At 30.1% G+C, this 27564-nt stretch overlaps 5 protein-coding genes across 9 annotated transcripts; 3 read left to right on the top strand and 2 right to left on the bottom strand.

The window, feature by feature from the left end:
• The first annotated feature begins 19 nt into the window (after window positions 1-19).
• On the top strand, window positions 20-2602 carry LOC107068083 (uncharacterized). Its single transcript, XM_015324141.2, has 3 exons — window positions 20-757; window positions 1167-1372; window positions 1504-2602. The coding sequence occupies exons 1-3, from the start codon at window positions 544-546 to the stop codon at window positions 1828-1830; spliced, it is 747 nt and encodes a 248-aa protein (XP_015179627.1). The 5' UTR covers window positions 20-543; the 3' UTR covers window positions 1831-2602.
• Window positions 2315-6804, bottom strand: Cul2 (cullin 2). Of its 4 annotated transcripts, none has more exons than XM_015324090.2 (8): window positions 6647-6804; window positions 5287-5510; window positions 4718-5216; window positions 4454-4633; window positions 4141-4359; window positions 3867-4037; window positions 2839-3774; window positions 2315-2757 (listed from the first exon to the last, which is right to left on the bottom strand). In XM_015324090.2, exons 2-8 carry the CDS (start codon window positions 5403-5405, stop codon window positions 2626-2628), a joined length of 2256 nt encoding a protein of 751 aa, XP_015179576.1. In that variant the 5' UTR covers window positions 5406-5510; window positions 6647-6804; the 3' UTR covers window positions 2315-2625. The 4 variants fall into 4 exon arrangements, with proteins under 4 accessions (XP_015179576.1, XP_015179578.1, XP_015179577.1 ...); XM_015324092.2 differs by having other exon boundaries at window positions 6149-6791; XM_015324091.2 differs by having other exon boundaries at window positions 6189-6791.
• A 408-nt stretch (window positions 6805-7212) lies between these two features.
• Prosbeta3 (proteasome subunit beta type-3) lies at window positions 7213-8466 on the top strand. Its single transcript, XM_015324145.2, has 3 exons — window positions 7213-7366; window positions 7655-8220; window positions 8293-8466. The coding sequence occupies exons 1-3, from the start codon at window positions 7364-7366 to the stop codon at window positions 8339-8341; spliced, it is 618 nt and encodes a 205-aa protein (XP_015179631.1). The 5' UTR covers window positions 7213-7363; the 3' UTR covers window positions 8342-8466.
• A 944-nt stretch (window positions 8467-9410) lies between these two features.
• On the top strand, window positions 9411-10741 carry LOC107068084 (uncharacterized). The gene is made up of 2 exons (XM_015324142.2): window positions 9411-9755; window positions 10042-10741. Exons 1-2 carry the CDS (start codon window positions 9701-9703, stop codon window positions 10698-10700), a joined length of 714 nt encoding a protein of 237 aa, XP_015179628.1. The 5' UTR covers window positions 9411-9700; the 3' UTR covers window positions 10701-10741.
• An 89-nt stretch (window positions 10742-10830) lies between these two features.
• Window positions 10831-21849, bottom strand: LOC107068070 (facilitated trehalose transporter Tret1). Of its 2 annotated transcripts, none has more exons than XM_015324114.2 (3): window positions 21322-21849; window positions 13703-14013; window positions 10831-13584 (listed from the first exon to the last, which is right to left on the bottom strand). In XM_015324114.2, exons 1-3 carry the CDS (start codon window positions 21399-21401, stop codon window positions 12296-12298), a joined length of 1680 nt encoding a protein of 559 aa, XP_015179600.1. In that variant the 5' UTR covers window positions 21402-21849; the 3' UTR covers window positions 10831-12295. The 2 variants fall into 2 exon arrangements, with proteins under 2 accessions (XP_015179600.1, XP_015179601.1); XM_015324115.2 differs by lacking the exon at window positions 21322-21849 and adding an exon at window positions 17914-19339.
• Window positions 21850-27564: the final 5715 nt, after the last annotated feature.

Genomic DNA, 27564 nt, shown 5'->3' with positions numbered 1-27564 from the left:
TGAAGAAACGTTCATTCAATCGAAAAGAAAATTGTAAAAGGAGATTGCGAAACTATCGTAGATACTTTCGTGAACATTTCTGTTATTACACAAAGACGATTTTTCGAATTTGATAAATTGTTAAGCTTTGTATATAAAGTGTCAAACAACAAGCTTGATAGAATTCAGATATACTTTTTGTACTGTACACCCGTACTATTGATTCGTGGTGTACAAGCAATACATTTTTGAGGCTTCACTACCCCTCTTGAGGGAGTTCACGTTGAATATACTCCGCGTCCCCTCCTCTTTTTCTCTCTTTCTCTATCTACTACCACGCACAGGTGTAAGAAAAAAAGAAGGAAAAGAGAGGAAAGAAACGGCAGAGTTGCAAAGCTGCTTGCCTATCCAAACGAACGTTCTCAACCAACGTAGTGATTCGATTACCATTTGCGAATCTTCTGGCAGGCTGTTACTCGATTGATCTTTAAAAAAAAATCAAGAATCAAGTAAAAAAGAAAAGTGCAAAAAGAGGAAGTAAAGTGATCATTATTTAGATAAAGAATGGATTTAAAAGAAGAGGACGAAAGCGGTAACGAGAGCAGTAGACAATTATTTTTGGTTGGTGCACCCCGTGACCCTTTGGTGTCCACCGGTGCGATCGTCGCCTCTGGAGGAGCTAACGACGAGATCAATTCTGGAGGAGATCTACAGTCAACTGCTCTGGCTAGTCTGATGAGCACACAATCTTCCTCCGTTTGCTTTCCTACAAAATTCAGTAAGTGTACCCTGCTACCCCGGATTTGATTTAATTAACTGCTTCTTTCTTTCTGTCTCTCTCTCTCTCTCTCTCTCTCTCTACACACACATTCTCTACATGTCGGCCTGCTAGTTGGGGTAGAGAAGACTCAATTAAATTATTGCTAAATGCATTAAGCAGATAGGCAGCCCTTTTTTTAAATAGAATTAGTGGTAATCAGTTTAACTGTTATGAACCGTTTTACTCGGTAATGAATGCAATGAGATTAAGTACCGCCACAGGTACCACCGCTGCCGATTGTCTTCGCAGTACGATTAATCTCTAACAATCTTTCTCAAATCTGTACATTATACGATTTTGTGTTTTATCAAAGCCTATCTTTAGTGCAAAAGTTTGTGAATTAGATTTGTTACATTTGTGTACACAGCATACGATTTTTCGCCAAGTTCTGGGAACGAAGATAGACAATCATCCGGAGGAACTGGCAAAAGAAAGCAAAGAAGATATCGTACCACTTTTACGAATTTTCAATTAGAAGAATTAGAAAGAGCGTTCCAAAAGACACATTATCCTGATGTTTTCTTCAGAGAGGAACTTGCCCTAAGGATAAAATTAACTGAGGCTAGGGTTCAGGTAGTGTACCTTCTAAACATCTTGTAAATCATATCGTATAAGTACTTTTCTAGAAAAACGTAAAATATATCAATTATTTATCCATTATATTTTTATTATATATCATTTAAAAATATTTCTTTTGCGTACAGGTATGGTTTCAAAATAGACGAGCTAAATGGCGAAAACAGGAGAAGCAGTGTAAAGTTGCAACTCACCTAACATCTTATCTTCCTTCGTCGGATTGTCAAGAAGTGCAACAGCAACAGCAATCCGATCATTTATTATTGGAACCACCGCTAGGCAGTCCACCACCTATTTACCTTGGAATGGAATGGGCTGGCTTTTCACCTTATAGCAACACAGCCACAGCTTCTCCTCTTGTTGTTAATGGTATGAATAAGCCACCGGAACAAGAAACGGATGACAATCCATTACTAGATCCTGAGCTTTTACAACTAAAAACATCGCGTTCTTAATGATACAAATTACTGGCAAGTAAAAAAAAATCACGTAGTTTCCTAATTCGAAAACACCAATTTACATAACGCTCTTCGATTAAAATAATTAAAATGATCTTATATAAGTGCAACAATACAATTAATCAAAGAAAAATGTATTGTATTTTGTGCAATATATTATTAAGATGGAAGTAAGTGGACCAAAAAAGGTACCTCAAATGTGTCTCAAAAGTAACTAGAGACTGACAAGAATAATCCAGATAATAGATAAAGAAACAATGTATTTTGAGTACTGTTATATAGATTTTGTAAGAAAAGGCTTATAATTAAAATTTTTTCTTTTAATAAGCCTTGGTATGAAGAAAATGCAATAAAAAATGTTAATAGCCATTATAAATTTGGGAAGAATAATAAGATTAAGTTAAGTTGATGATAATTAATAAAGTTATCGATGTGATGCTACATTTACTAATTCTCAATATAAGTAATTCTTAGCTCTGACTTAAAATAACATCCTCTTTATTCGATGTGCATATATTACAAGTCAAGGAATCGACTAAAATATTAATCGCTCAATTTAGGAGCACATAAGCTTTTCAAGATGCTCCCTTTGATTTTCGAAATGACATTAAGATAGATCATAAAGCATTGTTATAGATTTTACCTGTTTGAGATTCTATATTGAAAAAGAATATATTATCAATAAAATGAATTCTTTTAAATTCACAAATTAATATTGACGTTAGAATGATAAACCAAAAGAAAAAGGGAACATCCCGGGGAAATAAATTAGTGATGCCTTTCACGATAAGGTTACGCAACATAGGAGTACTCATCGGCACTGTTTGGAGTACGTTCAATGTATTGCTTGTCTATCAACGCTTCGATGCACTTTTTGATCATGCCGATGGAGGGCGCAAAAGTAACTTTAGACTGACCAAGTACCTGTAATCAAATCTTCCCTTTATAAATGTTTTTTATAGTTATTAAATAAGGATTATATATTATTCTTGATGAATTTCTTACCTCTTGTAAAAGTTGAGTATGTTTCAAAAGTTTTCGACTTTTCATTATACGAACTATAGCTGCTTGCAAGTACAATTTTCTATCATCATCAACGCTGCGATGCGTTGCCTCAGTATCGTGAGGTGCATCACGTTGTAAAGCCGCAGTGACGCGGAACTTGGTTCTTTTATTCTGATAATCGAAATTAAGTGAAAGAATCGTGTCTTCTTTCAAATCGCCCTCAGTTGATTTCTTTAAAATTTTACAATCAACGAGACTCACGGCGTGTTTAACTAATTGATCATGAGATAAATGTAACGATGCCGCTGCTTCTTTGCACTGTATAGCATCGCACTGTTCGAAAAGAAATAGCAAAGCCATCTGATACGTTTGCACTGTCACTAAATATGGTTTCTTTAAATAATTAAATTTTAATTCTCCTTGGCACAAGTGATGCAACCAGGTCAATTTTCGACCACTAAATTGCGCGTGATAAAAAGATTCAAAGGCTTGTACAGATTTTTCTAATTGTTGTGGAAAGTGAAAAGGGCCAGGTGAAGTTGGTAAACCTAAAGGCCACGCTCCAGCTTGTAATACGTATACCACAAATCCAATGCCTAATTGATTATCCGCATCTCTTTCTCGGAGACTGGCTGTAAATTTCGCATTTAAATCTGTTGATACTGACATGTCGGTAAACATACGATGTAATTTATTTGTAAATTCATATCCGCAAGCTTGTTTTAAACGATCTATCATGGTCTCTTCCGCATCCATTGATTGAGATTGTTGGTGTATCAATCTCCTAGCCAACATACGAGCGTAAAACTTTTGAAAAACGTCTTTGTCATCGACGTACTTAAACACAGTTATAGATCGTCCCAATTTTTCCTCGATTTCGCCTTCCGATGCAACTCTAGCAGATTTTTTTAGAAGTGAGTCACAGTATTTGGCAAGCTGCATGGAAAGCGTAATTGTTAACTTAACTTTATCAAACGGTTCCAGATTTTATTTCCTTTGAATGAAAGAAGAAAATAATGATTACGTACAAGTTCGGGTGCTCGAGCTGGTTGGCGTGGAACTGGTCTATGATTGACGACAGCCGAACATGCTTTATCGAGTGCGCTTATAAAAGCTTGATCTCCTTTGAATACTTCTCCAATTAATAAGGAATATTTAGTATGCACATCTAGTATGCTTTCTACAAATTGAGTGTATACCTAAAATAAGGAAAATTTTTATATCGAATTTCTTCCATGCCTTTTCTTTAATATTTTTCAAACCAATGAATATATTTATATTTAACTAAAATCTTAATCTTACATTTTCACCTTGTAACGAACCAATCGCTTGTAATCCCTGCTGCGTGATATGTTGAGTAAATTTTTGTACGAGCGGAGCTAATCCGGATGGTAATGGCCTTAATAAAGCATAAAGTAATTTTAAGTCCCATTTGCGTTCATTTTGTATCATTGCTTCTGCTTCCGCGTGTAACCAAGAAAGATGCGCAGCTACCATTTTTTCTTCACAACATTGAGTTACCTATAAAAATTATCATTTGATCATTTATAGCATTCATAATTTATTCATTTGTTTTTATTATTAATTAAGGAAAGAAAGAAAGAAAAAAATGTACTTTGGGCATTGAACTACTGTGAAGAAACTTGTAAGTGCGAAGTTCTTCTAGATTAAGTCGCCAAGAAACTCTTTCCATGTAACGAGTAACATCAGATTGTTGCAACAATTCGGATGCTTCCCTCGCATAAAAATCTCCGGTAGTTTCCAAAAATGGTTTTTCAAATATTTCTTGATACATCTAATTAATATCATCATTATATAAAGTGTCAGTTATTTAACAATGAAAGTATAGTTTCTATTATAATAGAAAATATATTCTTACATCTAGTTGTCCTTTCACTTTATATTCTTCTACCCGCACAAAACTCTGTATCACTCCACAAATCACATCGGTTGTAGCAGGTGGTGCTTCTCCTATCCTGTCTGCGTTAATACTATCTAGGACAAGAGCGACAAGAGCCTTTTTGAGTGGCGCTATCATTTTTTTCTTCCAGATATCTAAGCCTAATTCACCGATTTCCATCTGCTCTTGACAATCGGCGGACATAGTAGAAGAACTTCCATAAAAAAGCTCTGCTTCGGATAATTTCTGCATTTTAATGTGTTGTTGATTTAAATATAAATACAGACAATGTAGATAGTTTATGCCTTGCGAATATTCTGTCCAGGCTCGATGGTAAGCCTGAAGCAAACCAGTTTCACCTTGAGCACGAACTTTTGTTAATAATTGAGAAACATGATTATCCAAAAACCTTTTTGTTTCATTGTATAATCTATCTGCCAATGGTTCTGGATATGCAACGCACAAGGAATATACATCGCTGCAATCAAATTTCTTCCATCAAATTCATTTATTTAGAAATATATTTCTTTCCATTTATTGGGACTTACCTAAATCTGTCGTTCCATGTTGCACGTGGGACGTTAGCCAAGGTTATTACTCCTTTAACGGTTTCTTGCAAAACGTCCCAGGTTCTTGTGAAATCTACTCGCTTGGGTTTTAGTGACATCCTTTTCCTTGATCCACGGTCAACGAGTATCCCAATTGGAATATTAATAAATCAGTAACTACCTATATAAACTTTGTTTCAGGTATAATTCCTAATATCACAATCCTGAAATATGAAAATAATTTAAGTTATTTTTTTACTATGATCTTCGGATCGTGCAATTTGAAGAGAAAGTGAAATAAGAGTAACATTCTATAATATCAATGTTCTTTGTTTATAGATTCTTAAAGCTAAAGTCTTAAAATATATTCCAAGAATAATCTTCAATTTATAGTCTAACAGTCTAAGCGTAGAAGGCTTTGTCTGCATGTTTTGTGTATAACGTGTTGGCGCTTAAAAATAATATATAAAAGTGAAATGCACGGCGTATATATAAATATAAGGAATTTCATGGTCGTTCTAATTCTTATCTTCAATACAATTAAATATACTTCATTATATCTAGAACCCCTGGAATTATTTCTAATTAATATTGATTTAAGATAACATGACAATACAAAAAAACAACCCCCAAAATATATATATAACTATAAAATAAATTGAATGTGTTGGATTGATACACAAAGTCGATGATCGTTTAACGTACACTAATGACGGTTTCTCATCAAATTTGGGTTCCTTAGTTAAAAGAAAAAGTGTAATTAAACGATGAGAAATTGGAATCTTTAATGCACACGCATCACACACGCACACAAATATATATGTATATATGTATATATAATGCGAGTTACAGCTGACTCTACTTTACACAATCCAGATGTTCGCGAGATCGAGGCCACTAACCAAAAAGTCAAAGGGGGGCAAAGAGCACGAATCCTTTCGATTAACTCAATGATCTTTCATCGATTTCAGCCATCACAACGACGGACCTGTTATGGGCCGCTTATTTTTGGCGTATCGCGAGTCATTCCCTGTTGCAAAATGCATGACACTTGCAGTATTCTGCGATGAACAAACGCATATTTAATTATCTTTGATTTGGAGAACACTATTTCTCGTCCTTGTTTTATTATTTCTTCTTTTTTATCCACTTATATTTCCTTTCCACTATTATCAAACAAACGCTAAAACAAACTTTTTTTCTATGCCGTTATTAACGCGACTAAACGTACGCGAGATATTTTCTAGACAACTCTTTTTCTCTCTCTCTCTCTCTCTTTCTCTTTCTCTTTCTCTCTTGCACACTCTCTCTTTTTCTCTTTCTCGCTCATAAATCTCTTAATAACATCGCACAGCCATACTTTTTTTCTTTTAACTTTCAACTTTCTGGTTATCTTTGGAGGAATAATGGAGAGAAGAAAATAGATTCTTCCGTCATGACTGGATGCTATAGAAAAACTTTATATAGCAAATGCAGTTCCTCTATCGCCCGCCATTTTCACGTTTCTATATTTCTATTGTCCTATTAACTTGTTGCTTCGTAAATGTTTTTATATATTTACGATTTTTCAATTGCAAGTAAATGTATTTGTAATAATATTGTTTTCAAAAACTCTTCACGAATATTATTATTTTTTTCATTTTTCTCATTAGAAATTATCTAGATAAATACTCGTATTGAATTAGGCGCGCAAAATAAATTCAATATGGCGGACTTTAGTATATTCTGATCTCTTCAAAGCAAATCCCAGTGTATATGATATGTATTTATGCGTGTAATATATTTTTACTATACGTAACATGTACTTAAAACTACCATTTATATATTTGTATATATATATAATTATCTATATAAAATATATATATAATTGATATTTAAACTTAAATAAGATACTATTGATATGTTAAGCATTATTCATTGACTGAGTTGCATTTTTGATACTTAGATATAAGGTAGTACATCTATGTAAGACTTTGTTTATGTTCACGATTGTCTCGTTTGATGCGGTACTATATTCCTGGTTCTGGAAAAGATTCGTGTTGATTTTCAAATATAATATTAATTTATACTATTAAAAATGGTAAGTATATTTTTATTAAAATAATTTCTTTTATATTTCTATATTCAATTAAAATGAAAGACAATTAATTTGTCAATTCGTTGAAAGTTTTGTTGTTGTTAAAATTACAGATGACATTGCATATTTGCAGTAATTTAGTGTAAAATAATATTTTATTATGTTGCACATTTTGTCCATTCACTTAAATAATATTTTTTACGTTATTTAAAGATAGTTTGTTATAAATTCTTTTTCTTATTGTTATCATATTATTTTATAAAGAGAATTAATGTGTGTATTTGTTATTAGAGTATACTCTCATACAATGGTGGAGCTATAATTGCTATGAAAGGAAAAAATTGTGTAGCAATAGCTGCCGATCGTAGATTTGGTATTCAAGCCCAAACTGTAACTTGTGACTTTCAAAAAATATATGAAATGGGCCCTCATTTATACGTTGGACTTCCTGGACTCAGTACCGATAGCCAAACAGTGATGGAAAGACTGCGTTTCCGCTTAAATTTATATGAACTCAAAGAAAATAGAAAGATTCATCCTAAAACGTTTGCTGCTATGATATCAAATCTATTGTACGAAAGAAGGTTTGGGCCATATTTTATAGAACCAATTGTCGCTGGTTTGGATCCTGTTACATTTGAACCATTTATTTGTAATATGGATCTGATAGGTGATTTAAACATACCAGATGATTTTGTAGTTGGTGGAACATGTGCAGAACAATTATATGGTATGTGTGAATCATTATACGAATCCAATTTGGAAGCAGATGAACTTTTCGAAACAATTAGTCAAGCTTTAGTTAATGCGTTTGACAGAGATGCAATGTCTGGTTGGGGTGCTATCGTCCATATTATGTAAGTATTTAAAAGTATATAGATAATTCTTTTCGATACTAAATAGATTTTATAATATTTATTTTTTTGTAGCGAAAAAGATAAAGTCACCACGAGAACCATTAAGACACGTATGGATTAAAATATTTTTTTATCATTATTTTATGTTTAAATCAACACAGAATTATTCTAATTATTGTAATAGTTAAGCTAATACAAGCGATTACAACAAAAGTAATTTTCAATAAACTGCCACTAAAAGAAAAATATTGTATTCTTTCCTTTCTCACTTTTTATTAATTTATGAGAAATCAAATAATAGAAAAGATAATTAAATCGTATCGAACGTTGATGTTATTTAACACTTACAATTTTAGTTTAGTTTTTTCTTATTTCTCTTATTTCATTATTTTAATTACGAATATATACAATTTTTTTAAATCACTTATTAGAATTATTTACTTTTATATATAAGTGGATTCTAATTTTTTATAATTTAACAAATAATACTTAATAATTCAGTGATCCCATTCGTACGATAATTATCGTACGCGTCACATAATTTGAAGCCCTGTACGATCCAAAATTCAACTTGTACGATAATTTACGATTATTCGATATTTAAATATAATATTCGATATACCTTGATTTTGTTTTTTTACGCGATTCGGTTGCAGCGCACCCTTGCGCACATAGTTTGTAATTGATTAGAGAGCTAGGTAACAATTAAATATAGCTCGGAAACCAATAAAAAGTCAGGAAAACCCTGAAAAATAGGAAAATAGGAAAATAGGAGACGAAAAAAGACTTGAGGACCTAAAAAAAAAAAACTTTGTAAAAGTTGGAACTGTTATTATTTTTTGCTATTTTTGCTGATTTAAACATCTTAAATCTAAAAAATTCTACAAATGTATAAGTGTCAAATCCAGAATTCCCAAAATTCCAAATTTTTTCCTGTGTGTACGATAATTTTTCTGTGTGTACGATAATTTGACGGCCCTGTGTCGATCAGATGAGCTAAAGCAGTGCTGTCAGATCGTGGGTAAATCTTACCTCTCCCTGTGCCACTGGGATTGCCCACAATGAAAGTTTTCCATGTCCGTGTGTTTGGGATGTCGAAAGAAGCCGAGTGTAACCGAAGTTGGCGGTTGGCCACGAAGTGGCACACTATGAAAGCGACTCGTGTCGTCCGAACACATGGACACGAGTCGCTTTCATAGTGTGCCACTTCGTGGCCAACCGCCAACTTCGGTTACACTCGGCTTTCCTCGACATCCCAAACACACGGACATGGAAAACTTTCATTGTGGGCAATCCCAGTGGCACAGGGAGAGGGTAAGATTTACCCACGATCTGACAGCACTGCACTGAGCTAAAGTCTCTGGGATGACTGCTTAATATTAACACTGCGCATGTCACTCTCGAGCAAATGTGTATGGTGCGCCGCGTTTCGAGTTCGCAACTCAAATTTATTATTAAATGAAAGAATTTAATAAATATTATGGCTACCAATATATTATGTACCGCAATTCGAAGATTAGCTATTAATTCACGTGGTATGTATAACATTGATGATTCTATTTATTAATTTGAAAAAAGAAAATTAAGTAGCGTAAAATTACCTAACCTTAAAATTTATTCAATTTTGCTAGATTATTATTGAAAAAATATATTTTACGCACAGTAATATTTTAATTTAAAAAAAGAATTACATGACATTGTACAATTTTTTCCATTTACGAACTTTTAATGTTCGTAATAATCATTCATTAAGGATTCTACATAATGTAATCTTATTTTCCCTTCCCTAAATAGAATGAATTTTAAATAGTTTTTTTTTAGGTATATTTCCTGCAAGACGTTATTTTAAACATGAAGCTATTTTAGATAAAGAACAAATTAATATTATTTCATTGTTTCGTAACAATAATGGCGATATATTTAAAACTAATTTTAATTTAAAGATCAAGTTTGTACCAAGAACGTTAAATATTGATTTTGAATTACCAGTGAATAATTATGTATATAAAAATATTATTGATAGACCTGTTATGGGAATATCCAAAATAGAAAATCCAAATAGATATTTACCCATTTGGCGTGATTTACCTGTTTCAAATAAATCTATGGAATTGCCTACAATGGAGAATGTTATTGAGAAGCAAGCCATAAGAATGTTAATCATAAGACGAAAAAAAATGAAGAAACATCAGCGTAAGAAGCTTAGAAAGAAAATGCAATTTTATTGGAGAAAAATAAAACAAAAAAGAGAATTATTGAGGGAAAAAGCTTTTCAGGCCGAGCAAATCGCATTCATAAAACAGGCAGAAAGTTTTGATGCTGCAAAATATGTCAATGAGAGATTAGAAGAACTCGATAAAGAATTCGTGCCAAGAACATTTAGAGGTGAAGTATTACCTCAAGAAGTAATTAAGAAATTTATCGAAGATATCAAATGTAAAAAAGAAGCCAGAAAGGATATACCTAAGTTGACTTTATAAAAATTCATTTACATTATAAATAAACACTTGATTTAACTTCATTTTTTAAATTAAAATTTAATTCAACGATGCTTACCTTTACGTTTAAATACAAAATATACTAGGATGTAGAATAAAGTATAATAGGAAATTTCATAAACAAATCTTTGTATTTTTTCTGTTTTGTGAAAAAAAGGTAAGTCGCTCGTCTTATTCTTTCTTAAGGAGTACTCTGTATAAGTGACATGTAAATTAGAATTAAATATTTCATTTTATGTACAAAGATAACAAATTGAATGCTATATTAAACGATAAATATCAAATGATTTCTTATTTACATTTATGTGAAACTAATTAATTATAGCTATATTAAAGATATAAAGTTCATCCAAATCTGCCGCGATCTTAAAGACCTTACATTCGTATATTACGTTTTTAACCAATTCAAGAATTATCTTTACTTCATGGTCACATTAGTCGTTTATATACAAGCATTATACTATAACATAATACTATATCATATCTAATAAATAGCACCTTTTCTTTAATTGTACACATATCGGTAATATGCAGGAATATGTTTATTAGAAATAATAGTAAATGTCTTTCGAAAGAAAGCATTTCTTTTCTTTTTTTCCTTAAATAGTATTTTTGAATAATTTATTTGTACGTATTTACAAAGATTTTCGATTATTGCGTTTATTATTATATTGTATTAAAAATATTTCTAAGTTATTTAAAGTATTATTTTATATTTAAATCGTACAGATGAAGTTAGCGATATTGTTTCTAATAAATATATATCTGCATCTTTTCTTATCAACGAATAAATACAATATATAGATCTACACAATTGATTATCCTATCTATAAATACATAATAAGAGTCATTTTGGCTAGATTTGTTTAAGTCTTTTAGATACTGCAAATGCTCCACACGGGTTTTTAAAAGTAATGCTTATTTTTTATTAATTTGCTTTTGGTTAAAGTTATATTGACTGTTTATAATAATAAATAACATTGTACGTCGTTTTCTTTTCATATTATATTCGTTACATTTTTTAATTTGCGTATGAAAAATTCATAAAAGATTAAAAAATTAAAAAAGTTATATTTGCTTGCGAGTAATATACAAGTGCAATAAAATAATGATGCAGAGAATTATATAAATAAAACTAAAATAAATTAGATACATATATAGGTGCGTACAATATTAATGAATAAGACGGACGCCATAAAAAGGCTATTCAAATATTAAAAACAAATGAGAATTTAGAAAATACAATTTATATGAAAATGAAATATCGTACTATCTATTATAAAAGCTGTGAAAGATTGTATTAATTATTGTAATAAATTTCTCGAAAAATCGATCATCAAAATAAAACGAAATGGATCACAGTTCGAATTTAAGGCACCTTTATACTAAGCAATAAGTCAACTCTTATTGTTAGTTGTATTAGCAATATTAGAATTTGTTAAAAAATGAAAAAAAGAGCAATGAAAACTGAAAATGTAATAGTTCAAATATTACAAATTAGCACCATACGATCTATCAATTGTAGGATCTTTACATGCGTTAACGTTGTTCTTAAAAAACGAAATTAATCAGCATCATTAAGGTAGAATCTGGCCCTTTTTAATTTCTAATACTTGTGGGCTATTACGCGTTCTTCCAGTGTACAAATTATTACTTCTTCCAGAGAAGTAGTCTTCTATTTCTTGAAGAGTTTTTCCTTTGGTTTCGGGAAGACATATATAAAAGTATATTGTACCGAATAATGAAATACAACCATAAAGAATAAAAGTACCATGCGTCGTGAGTGCACTTGCAAAGAAGGGATACGTTTTTACAACTACGAAAATGAAACTATGAGCGGTCATTGTTGTTAAGCCGCCGATAATACCTCGAACTTGTACGGGATATACTTCTCCGATCATTATCCAAGGAATGACTAGGAATCCGAGGGTACATGTGATTGTGTACGTAAATATACAAAGAACTGGTATCCAGGTAGCAACAAATGGTAAGTGATTAATTACCCAATATTCCTTTAACCACATATAACCACCTAATCCGATCATAGATAAACCACAACCCACAGATGACACCATAGTAAGTGGTCTTCTACCGGAACGTCTACACGCGATGCAAGCAACTATGGTAGAAACTAATCTTACTATACCCAAAATGACCGCAGCCAAATACTTATTTATCGTTGTTCCGGAATCGTTAAAAATTTCAACCGCATAAAATGTTATCACGTTCGTACCGGAAAATTGGTAAATCAAAAAATATAAAAAGAGCAAAGCATATGGTTTAAGAGCATTAGGTTTAAGAAGTGCACTAACGATTTCACGGAATCCAGTTAATCGTTTGAGATTATTCTTATTGGAGAACTGTTCCAATGTATCCATTTCTTGATCAATGTTGTAGTTGTTATCACGGAATTGTTGCAAAGCTTTTCTCGCTTTATCCGGTTTATTTCGAGATATTAGATAAGATGGAGTTTCTGGAAATATGAACATCAGCAGTAAAGCAGCAAGCGGAAGAATTCCGCTGATGGCCGCGCAAATATTCCACGGGAGGACACTTCCTAGAGCATATTCTATCAGAACACCCGTACTAACACCAACGCTCGACATGGCTGTTAACATTCCTCTAAGATGTGGTTGAGTCACTTCACTAGCATAAACTCGAGCTGGTGCACCCACCATACCAGATCCAAGTCCAACAAAGAATCTTCCAGCATAAATCATGTGAATGTCGGTTGCAAATGCGATTAATATCCAACCAAGTAATGCTGGAATTTCAGTGATAATTAAGGATTTCTTTCTTCCAAACATATCCATCATGTATCCTGATGCTAAGCAACCAATTGGAGTACCAATAGACGACATGCTAGCTGAAAAAGTAGAAAATATTTTTTTAATTTTTAATTCATCAATCTCAACTTCAACAACATTGCGTTTACTTAATTTATTTGCCAAAAATCTCATTTTCTATTATATTTAATTATTTACCTATCCAAGATTCTTCCGACGACCCTTGAACAATTGGAATTGTACTATTAGCTTCTTGGAGTTGAGGAAGTGCTATGGCCGAGAAGCCAAAGGTCATTCCGGTGTTAATTGTTCCCAGTTGAGCGACCAATGCTGCTAGAACTTGCCTTACGGCACTACCCTTGTCAATGGGTCTCGCACTTTCTGGGTCATTGTTTGTACTATTTGCCGCTGAATTAATTTTCCCATCATCCGTGGATAATTGGGTTTTTGGTAGTAATGCTGAGTCTACCAACGACGTCCTCTCAGCATCGTTTAAATTTGACATTTGTCTGGAAATATGAAAAAACAAATAAAATTAAATTAATATAAATTTATTATATTTTATTTATTTTTTTGTTCTTTTTTGTGTTTTTATTATATATTTTTTTTATAATCAAATTAAATGCATATTGTCAAAATCACACTGTCGAAGGGACTATTCAAGCTTAGTTTCGAAGTTTGGCCCGTTTCGTGATCACTAAAATAAATTTGACCCAAATTTGAGTTTCTCATATGTCATAACTTAGTGCTTTTTTCCTGAAAATGAATAATAGTAAAATCTCGAAAAGATATTGCCATTGTATTTACATAAAATTGGCCAATTGCCGGTCAACTATTACTAATATGTTTAGTTCATTATTTTCGAGGATTCGACTTTCGTATACTTTCGTATGTCGTATTGCACATAAGCTTTCGCTATTATTACATTTAATACGAGAAAAAGAAACAAGTAAATGATACTATTTTCAATAAAAATTCACCCGTTTTTAACATACATACTGATACTGTTACATGATGCAAATTAGTCACCAGGAATGTAGCGTAATTGGAATTAATAGTGTACGATTTGCAACAATTCGTTTACATTAGAACGTCTTCTCTCATTTATTCAATTAAATATAATCCATGGGAGTGAGTTAAAGGAAATTCAATAATGATAATTATGTAAGGAAGTTAGTTCTCTAATTGTTTCATTTCATTAGAGATAGTCGTGTGAAAGGCAGATTCAATGTCAATTGAAAAAGTTCTACGAGAAATTGATCGATTATAAATAAGAAAATGTGTGCTCCTGTTGTTAATGTGTATATATGGGTGTAGTGTAGCTGGTCATCTGCACAGATATACTATTTTATTTGTTATTTTCTTTCTTTATATTATTCCTTTTATAATACATTTTGTAATAAATTTTGTAATAAAAATTAATCGATTTTGGAACGAGAATACTGTATTAATACGTGTCGCATTCCTTCGATATTATTTTTATTTCTTTTTAGTATATTTTCTTTATTTATTACAAAAAGTGTAATAAATTATAAGTATACTATATCAGTATTTTTTACCATTTTTACAAAGAAATATCGATTATATTATATGAAAGTTTATTATATTAGATTTTCAAGATATTAAACGAAATCCTTATATTATATTTATCATTTTACTAATGAAAAATTTCAATATAAGAATTAATTTTGTGTCTTTTTTTATATTCAAATTCGAATGCAAATCTAAGATTTCTTAGCGACTACTAAACTATTTCGCAAATGTTTATAAATACGTTGAGGTACAAAGTTATAATACCATATATCTGTCATCTTAATCGTCATTTTATAAGATTGAAAATAACTTTCGCAACAAGTTGAAAGTTGCATTTGCAATCACGTGGAAAATCGGCGATGAAAGGTGTAGTTGTTTTTATACGATGATTGCTTAACAAACATACATAAATTATAATATATTCTAATATATTAGAAATAGAAATTGTAGGTAAATTGTAGAAAGTTACGGTACAACATTTATATCTTATGACAATTACTATGTAATTAGTATTATCTTTTTTTTTTATATTTTTACAAGTTTCGTAACAAAAAATGTATTGTTTTTTAATTCTTACAATTAAAGGAAGTAATTTCTACTTTTTATTTTTTTTAATGACTCACATTCGTCACGCGATATCATTGAATGATTTTCCCTTTGTTTTTTTTATCTCTCTTTGTTTTTTTTATTTTTCTAAAAGAAAAAAAAAACGTTTCCGATGTGCCTTTAAAACATACTAAAAATAACGAAATTTTTGTAACGAAATCGAGATGATGAATTTATTATCTCTCGTACTATCTTTTTTACGATTCTCCAATCGTTTTATAATTGATAATGCATCGAGGTAGAAAATTTCGAATGTGAGTATATTACAAGATCAATTTAGGAATAGAAAAACAAATTAACAACAAATCGACCTTTGTTCGTACATCGCTATCGTTATTTTTGTTGAACACCGTTTACACTACCGTTTCTCCTTGATAAGTAAACAAAAAATAGTTATCAAAATTATAATTAAAATAAACTAGTCATTCATTAAACATTTTTTTATCTATCTAGGATAAGTCAAATGTAATAAAGATATTTTTTCAAAACGATAGATCTTACTAGATTTGTTCATGTTTTAGTAAATGGTATATGTTGCATAGGTAAATATACATAAATATATATCTATACTTAATTTTGTATATTTATAAGTGAAACATGCATATTTATCGTTTCGTGTCGTAACGTTTTTTTGTCACAATTTTTCCACAGATAAACAAACCGCCTTGGAAAAGTTACATCGTTTTTTTTCTCTTTCACATTTGCATTCGCATTCTCAAAGGTTAACAAGAGTCACGTGCGAATAATGAAGCGGGAGATCAGGGAATACTGGCACGGTGCTTCGAGAATTATTTTTAAACTTCTTCTAAGTCGTTCATTGTCTACGCAATTGAAAATACGATTGTTTTCATGTTTTTTCTATCGTTAGTTTCATTTATTTTTCGCGTTAAATGGAATCAGCTAATTACATATACTCGAAAAATGAAACTATTCTAAATATATTTTTTTTCTAAATTTTTAATTTCAATTAATTTTTATTACTGACGATAACAATTTCTCGTTGTGTATATGTGTGGTGTGAATGCGCGTGTTCTCGTGTGTGCGGGTATTAATCTATTCTGAAGGATATCCTATGATAATAATAATAATAATAATAATAATAATAATAATAATAATAATAAGCTGACAGATTTGTGAGCTGATTTGTAAGTAAAATATAAATAATTACAAAGTAAGAAGAATTTTTTAGCATTGCTATTACGGTTCTACTGGATTTTATATTTGATTTTTCTTATATAAGATAAGATATTTTATATAGTAGAATAAACGAAACGTTTGATAATTATAAAGTATGATATATTTTTGGTGCTTTTCGATAATAATCTCCTATGATCAGCTGAGAGAAAGATAATTTTTAAAAAGTATCATTCAAAAGTAGTACTACTCGGCAAAGTTCAAATATACGGTCGGTTTAGTTGTTGGCTTGGTCATTCGTTAGTGACACTCTTAGAGGACGCATGCATATTAATAGATAAATTGCATCATGTACGGTAAATAGATATCAAATAGAAAAAGAAAAAGACTCGATAGAGAGAGAGAGAGAGAAAGAGAGAAAGCAAGTGTATATCTTATCAGTTATCAATATTTTTCTTCTCTTTCTAAAATCCTTTTTATTTTCATTAGAATTGAAACGGAAAATCATTGTCGTCGAATAATAACAGAAAACTCGATAATCTTTAGAAAGTTGTAAATTATTCTCCCGCGCGCGCGCGACAGTGTATATTAATAACTTGACTACTAATCAAGAATAAATGAAAAATGATAAACAATCGTAAACTAAACGTAACCTTGGCGTTAAGCCAACGAGTTCGCGCAAACACGTTGCCGCGCCGGGCCGTCTCGGAACTTTTCTTGCTTGCTTATTTTTAAAATGTTTTCTTTCTGTCATTTTTCTTAAGATCTTTTTCATAGATTTGTTTTTTTCCTCTTTTTTTATCTTCTGCGATATGTATTCTAGATTTAAAAAATGATGTTTTATTTTATTCAATGATATAATGAAACTGATGTAAAATATTTTATTTGATATTTCGATATTTTGACTTCTTATTTTAGCAACGACAAATGTAATATCTCGAATCGTACGTAACAAAAACTCGATATTTTCGAGTGCGTGCGCGCCTTTTTTCTCGTGTTTACAAATTCAACTATGAATCTTAGCGTGTGAGTAAATACCACGTGCGAGCTAAGAGATATTCTTAGAGAGAAAGAGAGAAAGAGAGAATAACAGCGAACGATGAAATGAAAAGAATAAGAAAATATAAATTACTCACTCTGCCATGACGTTGGTATTTCTTTTGCTTCTTCTTTTCTTCGTTAAGGCGCGATCACTTGTCAACTATTTTTCTCAGCGAAGAGACAAAGAGTCAAACGAGGAACAGTATATGTGAATACGTAAAAATTATCACCTTATATATACATATATAATATAAGTATGGTCGGTAATATCACAGTTCGATGATCACGAAATTAATAGAATAACTTATGTGTGTGTGTGTAAAATCACACTTCGAGAAGACTGCGTTTTCTTGCCTCTTCTTTCGTCTTGCTTCTCTTCTTTCTTATCTTGTTTGAAAATAATTTCAAAAAAAAAAATAAAAAAGAAAGAAACTTTTTTTTCTATCTTTATCTCCTTCGAAACGTATAATCTTCTCTATACACGTGTTATACTTGCGTTATTTTCTTTTTTTTCAAATAGTTCCGTTGTAACCGATCGTACGACCGATTTGATAAAAACCTTCGAGAGTTCTTAGCCATGAGCAGCTAGTCATTTGCGTTTGATTATTTTCGTTAAAAAATAAAAAATAAAAAATAAAAAATAAAAAAATAAAAATATAGAAAGAGCAAAGAAAAGAAAAATAAAGAAAGTACAAAAATTTATCAAACTCGATTTAATTATTAAATATTTTATCTATTTCTCGTTTTGTCTTCGTTCAATTTCACAAAAATTAAAATGAAATTAAAAAATAATGCACACGATGGTGACGGTGACGATAACTATGACAACGACACAGTTATACTTGAGATCTTTACACGAGGACTTGCGCGCAGCGAATGGTTTCATAGAACCGAGTGTGAAAACATTTATACGCCGATGAGACCGATCTTCCTCTTTCTCTCTTTCTCCCTCTTTCACTCTTTCCTTCTTTCTTTCTTTCTATTTTTCTCTCTCTCTCGTTTTTTTCTCTTTCTATTTCTCCCTCTCTCTTTTCGAATAAGATGCGCACGCACAACAGATCGCTAGTTCAAACTTTAACTTTTCAAGGAGGGGGAAGGGTCTTGACAATATTTATATATATATATATTATGATTATTACGGGGGTGATTGTGGATACACGAGAGGTTGAATGTGTACTCGAACACGTTATTTTCTCGTAATCGATAAAAAATAGAAAGAAAAATCAACAAGAAAGAAATTCGTCATTAGTTCAAACTCGTTGACTCGAGTAGTACTCGTAAACGAAGCTTTCCCTAATTATTATACTGATGCGAGGATCTGTTTGTGTTTTCATTCTTTCTTTGTTTTACTTTTCATCGTTAAATTATTCGAATTGTTTCTTTTTTTTTGTTTTACCGTACATATATATAGTAACATTAGTAATTTATTCTATGGATATAATTATATAGTACAACTTTTGACCTCATATTTATTCACGCAAAACGTTAATGATATAAATGACGTGATTTTTTTTATATTTCTTTTGGAAAAGAAATCTGATTGTATTTTTATCCTCTTATTTTTTTTTTAATTTTTTTCTTTATTTTCTTTTTTGAAAGACAAGTATCGTATTGTTAATTTTTCTCTTTCTAACTTCGTTATGCAACAACGAACGTTGACGATAATATATAGTCGATTATTTGAAATCATAGAAACCGTTTTTTCTATAATAGAACTTTGTTTTGTTTCGAACATATCGTTATCGAAAAAAGCGGATAAAAAATAATTGAAAATGAGACGAGATCGTAAAAGTCACGAGTGATTCGCAGACGCAGTCTGCTATCGCTCCAGATGATAAAGTCTAATGACGAAAATTATCACTTAGGGGAGTATGTTTTATACGCCTTGACAATGTCAGACGTGTGTTCGGTAATTGTCTACAAAAGTGTATTTAAACGTGGGAAGAATCAATCGTCCAACGTAGTATAGATGTAACAATATGTAACGAGATATTTACATTTAAATATCCATGCAAATGCATATCTCGTAACCTGTTTAAATATATATATATATACATACATTTTATACTTATTAAAATATGTAGGTGGGTTGAGAAGTTTTGAGTTTGACATAAAAATCAATTTTTTCATCCTTTACATCAAGAAAAAAGAAATAAAAGTTGCTTTACTGTCGAGACTCAAAACTTTTCAACCCGCCCACGTGTATCATTCTAATCATTACGATTTTAAATTTGTTACTTGTGTTTGTCGATTTACAATAATTCAATTTATATCTGTATATATAATATATATATTTCAATTTAATCTGTCTTAATCGATAAGAAAGTTACGAACGGAATTTTAATGGTAAAAAAATAAAAATAATAATAATAATTCTTGAGCTTGTTACATTTACGAATGACGAGAATAAAAATCTTTACGATTATTTCCTGTATTCCGTCGTTTTAGCAATTGATCAATATTTTATTATAATCAATTGCGAAGAAAATTTTTTGCGAATTCGAAAAATAAAATAAAAGAGAGAGAGAAAGGAAAAGAAATTTTTATCTTATCTGATAAAAAGGTTATTGGAGGTTGAGTGTTAGTTTCGTGAACTTTGTTTATAAAAGAAATCATCTTTTTTTCTAACTTATTCAAAATATATTATATTTAAATGAAAAATTTTATTAAAAACAATGATATCAGTTGGATAATAATTTAATATATATAATATTATTCATATAAATTAGAAGGAAAGAAGTTTATCTTTGATAGAAATAAAATAAATATTAATAAATTTTTTTTTCTTGGGCATTTAAGTTTAACAAAATAAACAAACGGAAGTAGATCTAATCGTCGAGGAGAGGAAGCAGGGTTCCCTTGGTTATCATCGAACTAGTGGATGACGAATTCACTATGTACATATTCTACAAGAGAGAAGATAATCTGTCTCTTTATCTCTCTCTCTCTCTCTCTCTCTCTTATCCTCTCTTTCTCTTTATCTCTTAAATATACTTACGAACTTGTAAAAAAAGTTTAATTTCACTCTTACGATTATAAGTATTCTATCTATTCGATTAATGAGATAATTTTTAATTCAAACTATATATATGCAGTGTATGTTTAATTGTAAAAACGCTAATTGTTACTTATATAGGAAATATCAAATTTTTAATATTTCATATATATAATACTATCTTAATAGTAGTCATGTAATTAATGTGATATATATTTAAGATAAATTATAAAATAGTATTTATATATATATATCTGTCAAATAAATTTGCTAATTGTAACGTGTGTATAGCATAATAATAAATAATTTTGAATTAAAAAAAAAATTTATTCGCAATCATAATTATCAGTATTTAAATATCTTTGAACTTGTTCAAAAGTAAAAGTAATATTTTTATATACTTGTATTTGATAAAAGTACACACCAGCTTATATGTTTCTATTATCGAACACGATGTTAAAGGTAATATATAAATAAGACAAGAATTTTATTTGGATTTATTACTTACGATTCGAGAAATGGTTTATCCTCGGCTTTGTCGATGTTAATGCTACTGGTGAATGTTTCGTAATTCTTGTTCCTGGACATGTCGACGAAGGACTGAACACGTTTATGTCCAGTTACTGTGCCGATTAAATCGTGCTCGGTGGTTTATCGAGCCTGCCGTCACGAGTTTTCTCCTATCAGTCTCGTAGTCATGCGCTTCTTACGTATATGACGTACTATTTTGTTTTCTTTAACTTCCCTTATATTTTCTCTCACTCTCTTTTTCTCCGTTTTAATACATACGCGTTATAATATTACTTCTTCCTATTATTTTCACATCCAAATGTACACGTATCTCTAATTATTTGATCAGCTAGTTCGTATTCTTTATCGATCGTTTACATCCTTAGATAAATCCTTTTTCGTTTTATTTTTTCTCTTTTTTTCTTTTTCCTTCTTTCAATTTTAATTTCAATTATTTCATTTGTTCGACAATCTCTACGAACCGCAAATGAGTAAACCGACACATCTGTGTTAGAATTTATTCTTAATAACATTGCCGAGAGGAAGATCGTTTAGTATTAGAAGTCCTTATGATAACCTCGTTTGATTATTTACACGTTATTTGAATGTACTGTGGATGACAAGTCTTTGTTTATTCATCTCATTATTCTCTCTTTCTTTCTTTCTTTTTTTTGTTCTTCCTATTTATTATTCTCTCTATTCTCTTATTGTATCATTTCTTTTGTTAAGCGTATATCGATGCTCCAAAAGAGAAATAAATTTATAAGTAAATAACATTATGTCCCGTCGACCCAAATTTTTTTCATAATAATCAAATATTCAATATTTTACCAAGCCATGCAATCTGGATTTTCTGATCTTTAAATGTACAATCAATTTTGAAGTTCATAACGTGGTTCGATACTTGTTGCGTTATCGTTATCGATTATCTCAAAAGATTTGATGACCTAAGGAACGAGTTTGTCGTCGTAAAAGAAAGTTTCCGTGATGTCTTCGACAATACATTGATTTATATTACAAATAATTCCATTTATCCTTGTAATCGAAGTCGGAGTTAAATGATTTCAGGAAATTTCTTTGTAAAAACAAAATTAAAGGATAAAATCAATTTATACGTAAATACATATGTATGTATTTAAAATCGTTTCAATCTTTCTTAAGTATTGACATTAAATATAAACAATTCGTATTGATTTATTGATTAAACGACCGGGACACGAGTTATTTATAATTATGTATTATGTAAATCTTTTATTTATGGCCTTACGTGTTTGGAAAAAATCCGATTTTTAATTCATTCTTTTTTCTTTTTTTTCTTTTTTTATTTGTTCTCAAGTCATCGAATTATTTAATTGTCGTGAAAGATACATTTTTGTTAGTTTCCTTTTCATTGCAATTTCTCGTCTCGTTTCAGTTACAGTTGATAAAGGCTTGAAGATTATTTGATAAAAAAAGAAAAAAAAAATCGTGTGAAGATCACACGTGTTAGAAGTGAAACCTTCAAAAAACAAAGTTTCGAGAGAATGAGACGAATGCACAGTATCAAGAGTATAAGATAATTGTTGGATTTATTTATTATAATATTATTACCATACATAAAAAAGTAACCAGTATGGTCTCTTGGTGGAATAGCTGATAAAAAGTACACTTTTCCAAATTTAAGCAATAAAAATGGAATGCTGAATAAGATAGTTATAGATAGACACCAAAATCGTAGGATGTTTATCAAAGGAAATATAATTCGTCGGAAACTAAGTAAATACGAATAATCCTCTTTTTGAAACTCAGGTATAAAATTTTTTTTGTTAGTATGGTTTTCAATTTTCCGTTTTCATCTACATTCTTGCGCTGTCTAACAAACATTTTAGGATAGACGAAATAAAGACGTTACGAAAAACATATGGAAAATACTGCTGGACTGAACAAAGGTTTTGGTAAAATGCAATGGGAGATCTAATAGAGATCTAATAGAGATATTCTCTAGAAATGTTTTTTTCAACTCCATAGCCTGCCACACTTCGAGACCCTTATTATTTATAACATATCTCGTCTTTATTCTTTGTACCACAAACTTAAATTCTCTAAATACTCTCGTCTAAATAAAGATCTGAACAACGAAAAATCCAAAGAACGCATTGAATCGTATCGTTCTCTGCTTATCGAATAGTGTACACAACGAGTCTCAAATTTGGGCCCTGTGGTAAAGTCCATTGATTCACACAGGGAGTTCAACATGTTAAAAATGTTTTTATTTTATTGAAAAATTAGTATAAGTTTCTTAAATACGCAAATATTATAATTAATAATATAATTTTCTTATATGCCTGGTTTAATACATTTTTTTGGATATTTTTTATAAAAACATATAAAAATCAAATTTAATAGACATATTTTGATCTCTATGAATCAAATATATTTTATGAAGAAGCCAAATAAAAATTTGCCAGTAATTTACTTGCTTTTGAATGGAGTTTGTCAGCTGCTTCTAATGTATTCTACAGTGTTATCTAATTCTTTTTCTCTGATGTATCTTGTAATCATTTTTTTTTGTTAAATATTGCAGACAGTACAATTATTATATTCTATTTACTTCATAATTATTAATTACAATATTTGCGAAATAAAGAATTTAATAATAATATGAGTCTAAGTTTCGTAGTATGCAGTCGCACACAAACACATACATAAACAAAGCTTAGTAGCCAGGAGTGGGGACTACGAAACAGAGACCGAGAATAGGAAAAACTGTATAGGTATATTCTGTCTCATTCTCTCGCAGGCTCAATCCTATATGTTTGTCTCTCTTTTTCATCTTACTTAGTATCTTGGCTGTTTCATCGCCGTGTTATGCCATATTTGCCGCGCTACGTTTCCATTTTTCAAATCCCATTCTAAAGAAGTTTTCATTTCAAAAAGATTCGAAAAACACGAGGAGAAAGAATGTTTCAGTTTCTTTGGTCGATTCAAGATCATAGAACTGTGAACTGGCAGTGACGATGAATTAATCGAGAAATTTATTAAATTTATTAACGCACTGCGATGAATTAATTCGAACGATCTCTATGCTGACTCATCCATGGTCGTGTTAGGTACGTGCCTGAAAATATATTTTCGTTTAAGGGGTTGCGTCACCCTGGTGCTCCGAAAAATAGTTATAAATTTAAACTTTTTTTTAACACAGAAATTAAATATAATAAAATAATATTTATTCTACATATATATACATAATACTTTTATGATACTATTTTTTCCGAGCATCAGGGTGGTGTATCCCCTTAAAATAACATTATTGTAATTGATTCAAAATCGTCTTTGCTTTCTAATGGAAAAAAAAAGTTTCTTTCAAAACTGCATATCGAAAGTAATTTAAGAAAAAATCTAAAAAAGAATAATAAAAATAAATCTAAGAAAGAACAATAAGATGATATCTTATTGTTCATAGGTATCTTAAATCATTTTTATATTCAGTCACACGGAAACATATGTCCTTGAATGGAATGACCATACTATTGTAAGATTTAAAAGGACAAAAATGGAAAACCATTGACGATTTATCGTAAAAGGATCCTATGGCTATTGTAAGCTAAAAAAATCCCTGAATTTTTTGTTACGATTATAAAAACTTATAATAGATAAAATATTTTAAAAATTTTATTGGCCAATTTGTAATGAATGGTAATAGCATTTTTTCAATAGATTCTTTAAGATAATAGATTAAGGGAGATCCTTTTTTTTAATGTAGTGCGCTGTAAAATGCATTTCAGAAATACAGTCAATTTATAAATACAGTCAATGTCATCAACTACATTCTCTCTCAACTATGATCTGTTATTTAAGGTTTCAACACATATGTATTCTGTTCACGCATTGTACATGTACTATGTACTATAATTAGCAATTATTTTCTGTAATGTATGTTATGAAAACTCTAACATATAAAAATTTATAAAGATTAGAGTACGTTGATTAATTACGAAATAATGTAAATCTAATAATTTATTAGTAAAATTAGAAATATCGTAATAGCTGTCGCCAAGCTGACTGGTTTGACTTATTTTATTATTATTTAGTCTATACATTTCTTTATGCACAGTTATTATGAACAAATCGGTCTTACATAATTATGGTAATGTTTGTAGATAATGAATCAACGTGGAAGAGAGAAAGAGAGAGAGAGAGAGAGACAGACAGACAACAGAGACTAAAAACAATAAAATTTTAATTTCTTTAAAATGTACACCTATGACGATAAATATAATTATTTAAATTAGATACTGTTTCTGAAACACTCTATATAGAAATGTGAAAATATCTTCTATATATAATGTAAGTATTTTTAATTTTAGAAATTAAATTTTTATATAGATCTTCAGAAGTTCTATTTAATGAGTAATTGGTAGTGGACAATAGTATTCACGAAAGAAGTCAAGAGATTCGATAAGTGTTATCAGAAGTTGCTCGTGACCGATTTCGGTTATGTCACGTGCTTTTAATGACATATGTTGTATAAGTTTGTCCATTCGGGCAATCGCTTCGAAATTTCGAAATAAATATGATTGATCGTTGAAATACAATCTGTTTATACTAATGACGTACATAATAATCTTTGAATGTTCCTTCAAATATTGATACATAATCCAATAGGGATATGTCCATGTGTCTTCTCAGATTATCAAATGAAAAAATCATTAAATTTCGTACAACCTCCTAACTTAAAATTTTCGTCACTATATGTTTTTTTTGGTACCTTCCGACACTATACGTGAGTTTTTCAAGTCTGGCCCTTATTTTCGCCTTTTTAATGTACTCAAAAATTTTTTTTTTAAATTCATGCAAATTTTCGAAACTTTCAACTTGATATATCAATCATTTCATTGTCAAAAAATTTATTTTTTCATGTATTTTTTTTAAACAAATGGAACAACTTAGTAAAAAAATAGTAATTTATTCAAAAAATCGTTAATTTTGAAAAATTAAAATATCGTAATTTTAAAAAAAGCAAATTATATCTTAACACATTCGCGACCGGCATATTTTTTCCTTTTTTAATACTGAGTACCGATAAAAATAATGAATTATTTAAATTTATATTTAAATAATAAAATATAATAATATAATAAAATATAAGTATTTAAATATTATATTGAAATAATTAAATATAAATTTAATATATAAAATTTATATATATATTGTATTTAAAAATTTATTTTTATTAAATTTTTAAAATTTAAAATGACGTGAATCACGTCGGCGGCAACTAGGAATAGAACTTAAAAAGACGTGAATTCACGTCAGCGGTCGCGAATGTGTTAATAATGCGACTTTTCTAAAAAAAGAAAAATATTTTGTTTCATTTATTTAATATCAAATGCTTAATTTTAAGTAGGTAAAATAGACAATAAAAAATAATTTATTAAAAATTATTATTAGCATTATGTATTAATATTGACATAGTTTATTATCAAACAACAGAATCAATTTCATTTTTACTGTCTTCGCTTCCAAAATATAAAATTACTTCTCGTCAGTGAAGTTTTTTTTCAACCAATCGTTTTCCCATTTTGAGCTGTAAATTCAGTATACACCGTACCTACACAGGGGCCTTCTGTGTCCGTTCCAGATTTCATGTGTTCATAGTAACTACATAAATGGTGAGACCTTTATTTTTGGAAATCCAATCCTATGTCTATATAACTTGTTTTCTAAGTTGAGATAATTAGCTTTGTGTATTCACTGTTTACAAAATTATTTTACAAAATAATTTTAGGTCGGACAGGAAATACCTATGTAGATCGAACGAAGTGTTACTTTTATTTGGTATAAAATATTTGTAGAAGGTAAAAGAGGGAGAGAACAGTTTTTTATTTTATAATTATAATTTTTGATTGAAAATTTGTGAAAAGTTAGATCATACCAAAATTCAAATCCCTTCTATCAATAAGAACGATATGATATGCAAGCTTTGCAGTTTGGAATTTGTGTTAAGGACTTTTAACTATCGTGTTAGTTAGGTGCGATAAGATTAAATAGAAAAATAAGTGAAAAAAGAATTTATCGGTAGACATTGCTTCGAGATATGGGAAGAATAAAAGTAAATATTTGTTGAATAATTAGATATAGAATAACGACAATCGCTTCTTTACCATGAGTACGTTGAGTGATTATCTAACCCTTTCGCTGCGAACAGCGCCTTTAGGCGCTCAACTATAGACGCTTCTCCTGAGCGAGCAGTGTCTATAGG

This window comes from Polistes dominula, unplaced genomic scaffold (assembly GCF_049000335.1).
Source record: "Polistes dominula isolate Pdom_NZ unplaced genomic scaffold, Pdom_raw_medaka contig_82, whole genome shotgun sequence".
Classification (NCBI taxonomy): Eukaryota; Metazoa; Arthropoda; class Insecta; order Hymenoptera; family Vespidae; genus Polistes; species Polistes dominula.
Note: the sequence above shows the minus strand (reverse complement) of the source record. Positions and strands in the feature narration are given on the sequence as shown.

What these genes read in the sequence shown, in the direction of transcription:
- LOC107068083 (XM_015324141.2), top strand. Translation starts at nt 544, where the DNA reads ATGGATTTAAAAGAAGAGGACGAAAGCGGTAACGAGAGCAGTAGACAA. An exon ending in TTGCTTTCCTACAAAATTCA is followed by an intron (nt 758 to 1,166) that starts GTAAGTGTACCC and finishes TTGTGTACACAG; the next exon opens with CATACGATTTTTCGCCAAGT. An exon ending in TAACTGAGGCTAGGGTTCAG is followed by an intron (nt 1,373 to 1,503) that starts GTAGTGTACCTT and finishes TTTTGCGTACAG; the next exon opens with GTATGGTTTCAAAATAGACG.
- Cul2 (XM_015324090.2), bottom strand. Translation starts at nt 5,405, where the DNA reads ATGTCACTAAAACCCAAGCGAGTAGATTTCACAAGAACCTGGGACGTT. An exon ending in AAGTGAAAGGACAACTAGAT is followed by an intron (nt 4,634 to 4,717) that starts GTAAGAATATAT and finishes GATATTAATTAG; the next exon opens with ATGTATCAAGAAATATTTGA. An exon ending in ACAGTAGTTCAATGCCCAAA is followed by an intron (nt 4,360 to 4,453) that starts GTACATTTTTTT and finishes TAATTTTTATAG; the next exon opens with GTAACTCAATGTTGTGAAGA.
- Prosbeta3 (XM_015324145.2), top strand. An exon ending in GGTGCTATCGTCCATATTAT is followed by an intron (nt 8,221 to 8,292) that starts GTAAGTATTTAA and finishes ATTTTTTTGTAG; the next exon opens with CGAAAAAGATAAAGTCACCA.
- LOC107068084 (XM_015324142.2), top strand. Translation starts at nt 9,701, where the DNA reads ATGGCTACCAATATATTATGTACCGCAATTCGAAGATTAGCTATTAAT. An exon ending in ATTAGCTATTAATTCACGTG is followed by an intron (nt 9,756 to 10,041) that starts GTATGTATAACA and finishes GTTTTTTTTTAG; the next exon opens with GTATATTTCCTGCAAGACGT.
- LOC107068070 (XM_015324114.2), bottom strand. Translation starts at nt 21,401, where the DNA reads ATGTCCAGGAACAAGAATTACGAAACATTCACCAGTAGCATTAACATC. An exon ending in GATAAACCATTTCTCGAATC is followed by an intron (nt 14,014 to 21,321) that starts GTAAGTAATAAA and finishes TCATATTTCCAG; the next exon opens with ACAAATGTCAAATTTAAACG. An exon ending in GTCGGAAGAATCTTGGATAG is followed by an intron (nt 13,585 to 13,702) that starts GTAAATAATTAA and finishes CTACTTTTTCAG; the next exon opens with CTAGCATGTCGTCTATTGGT.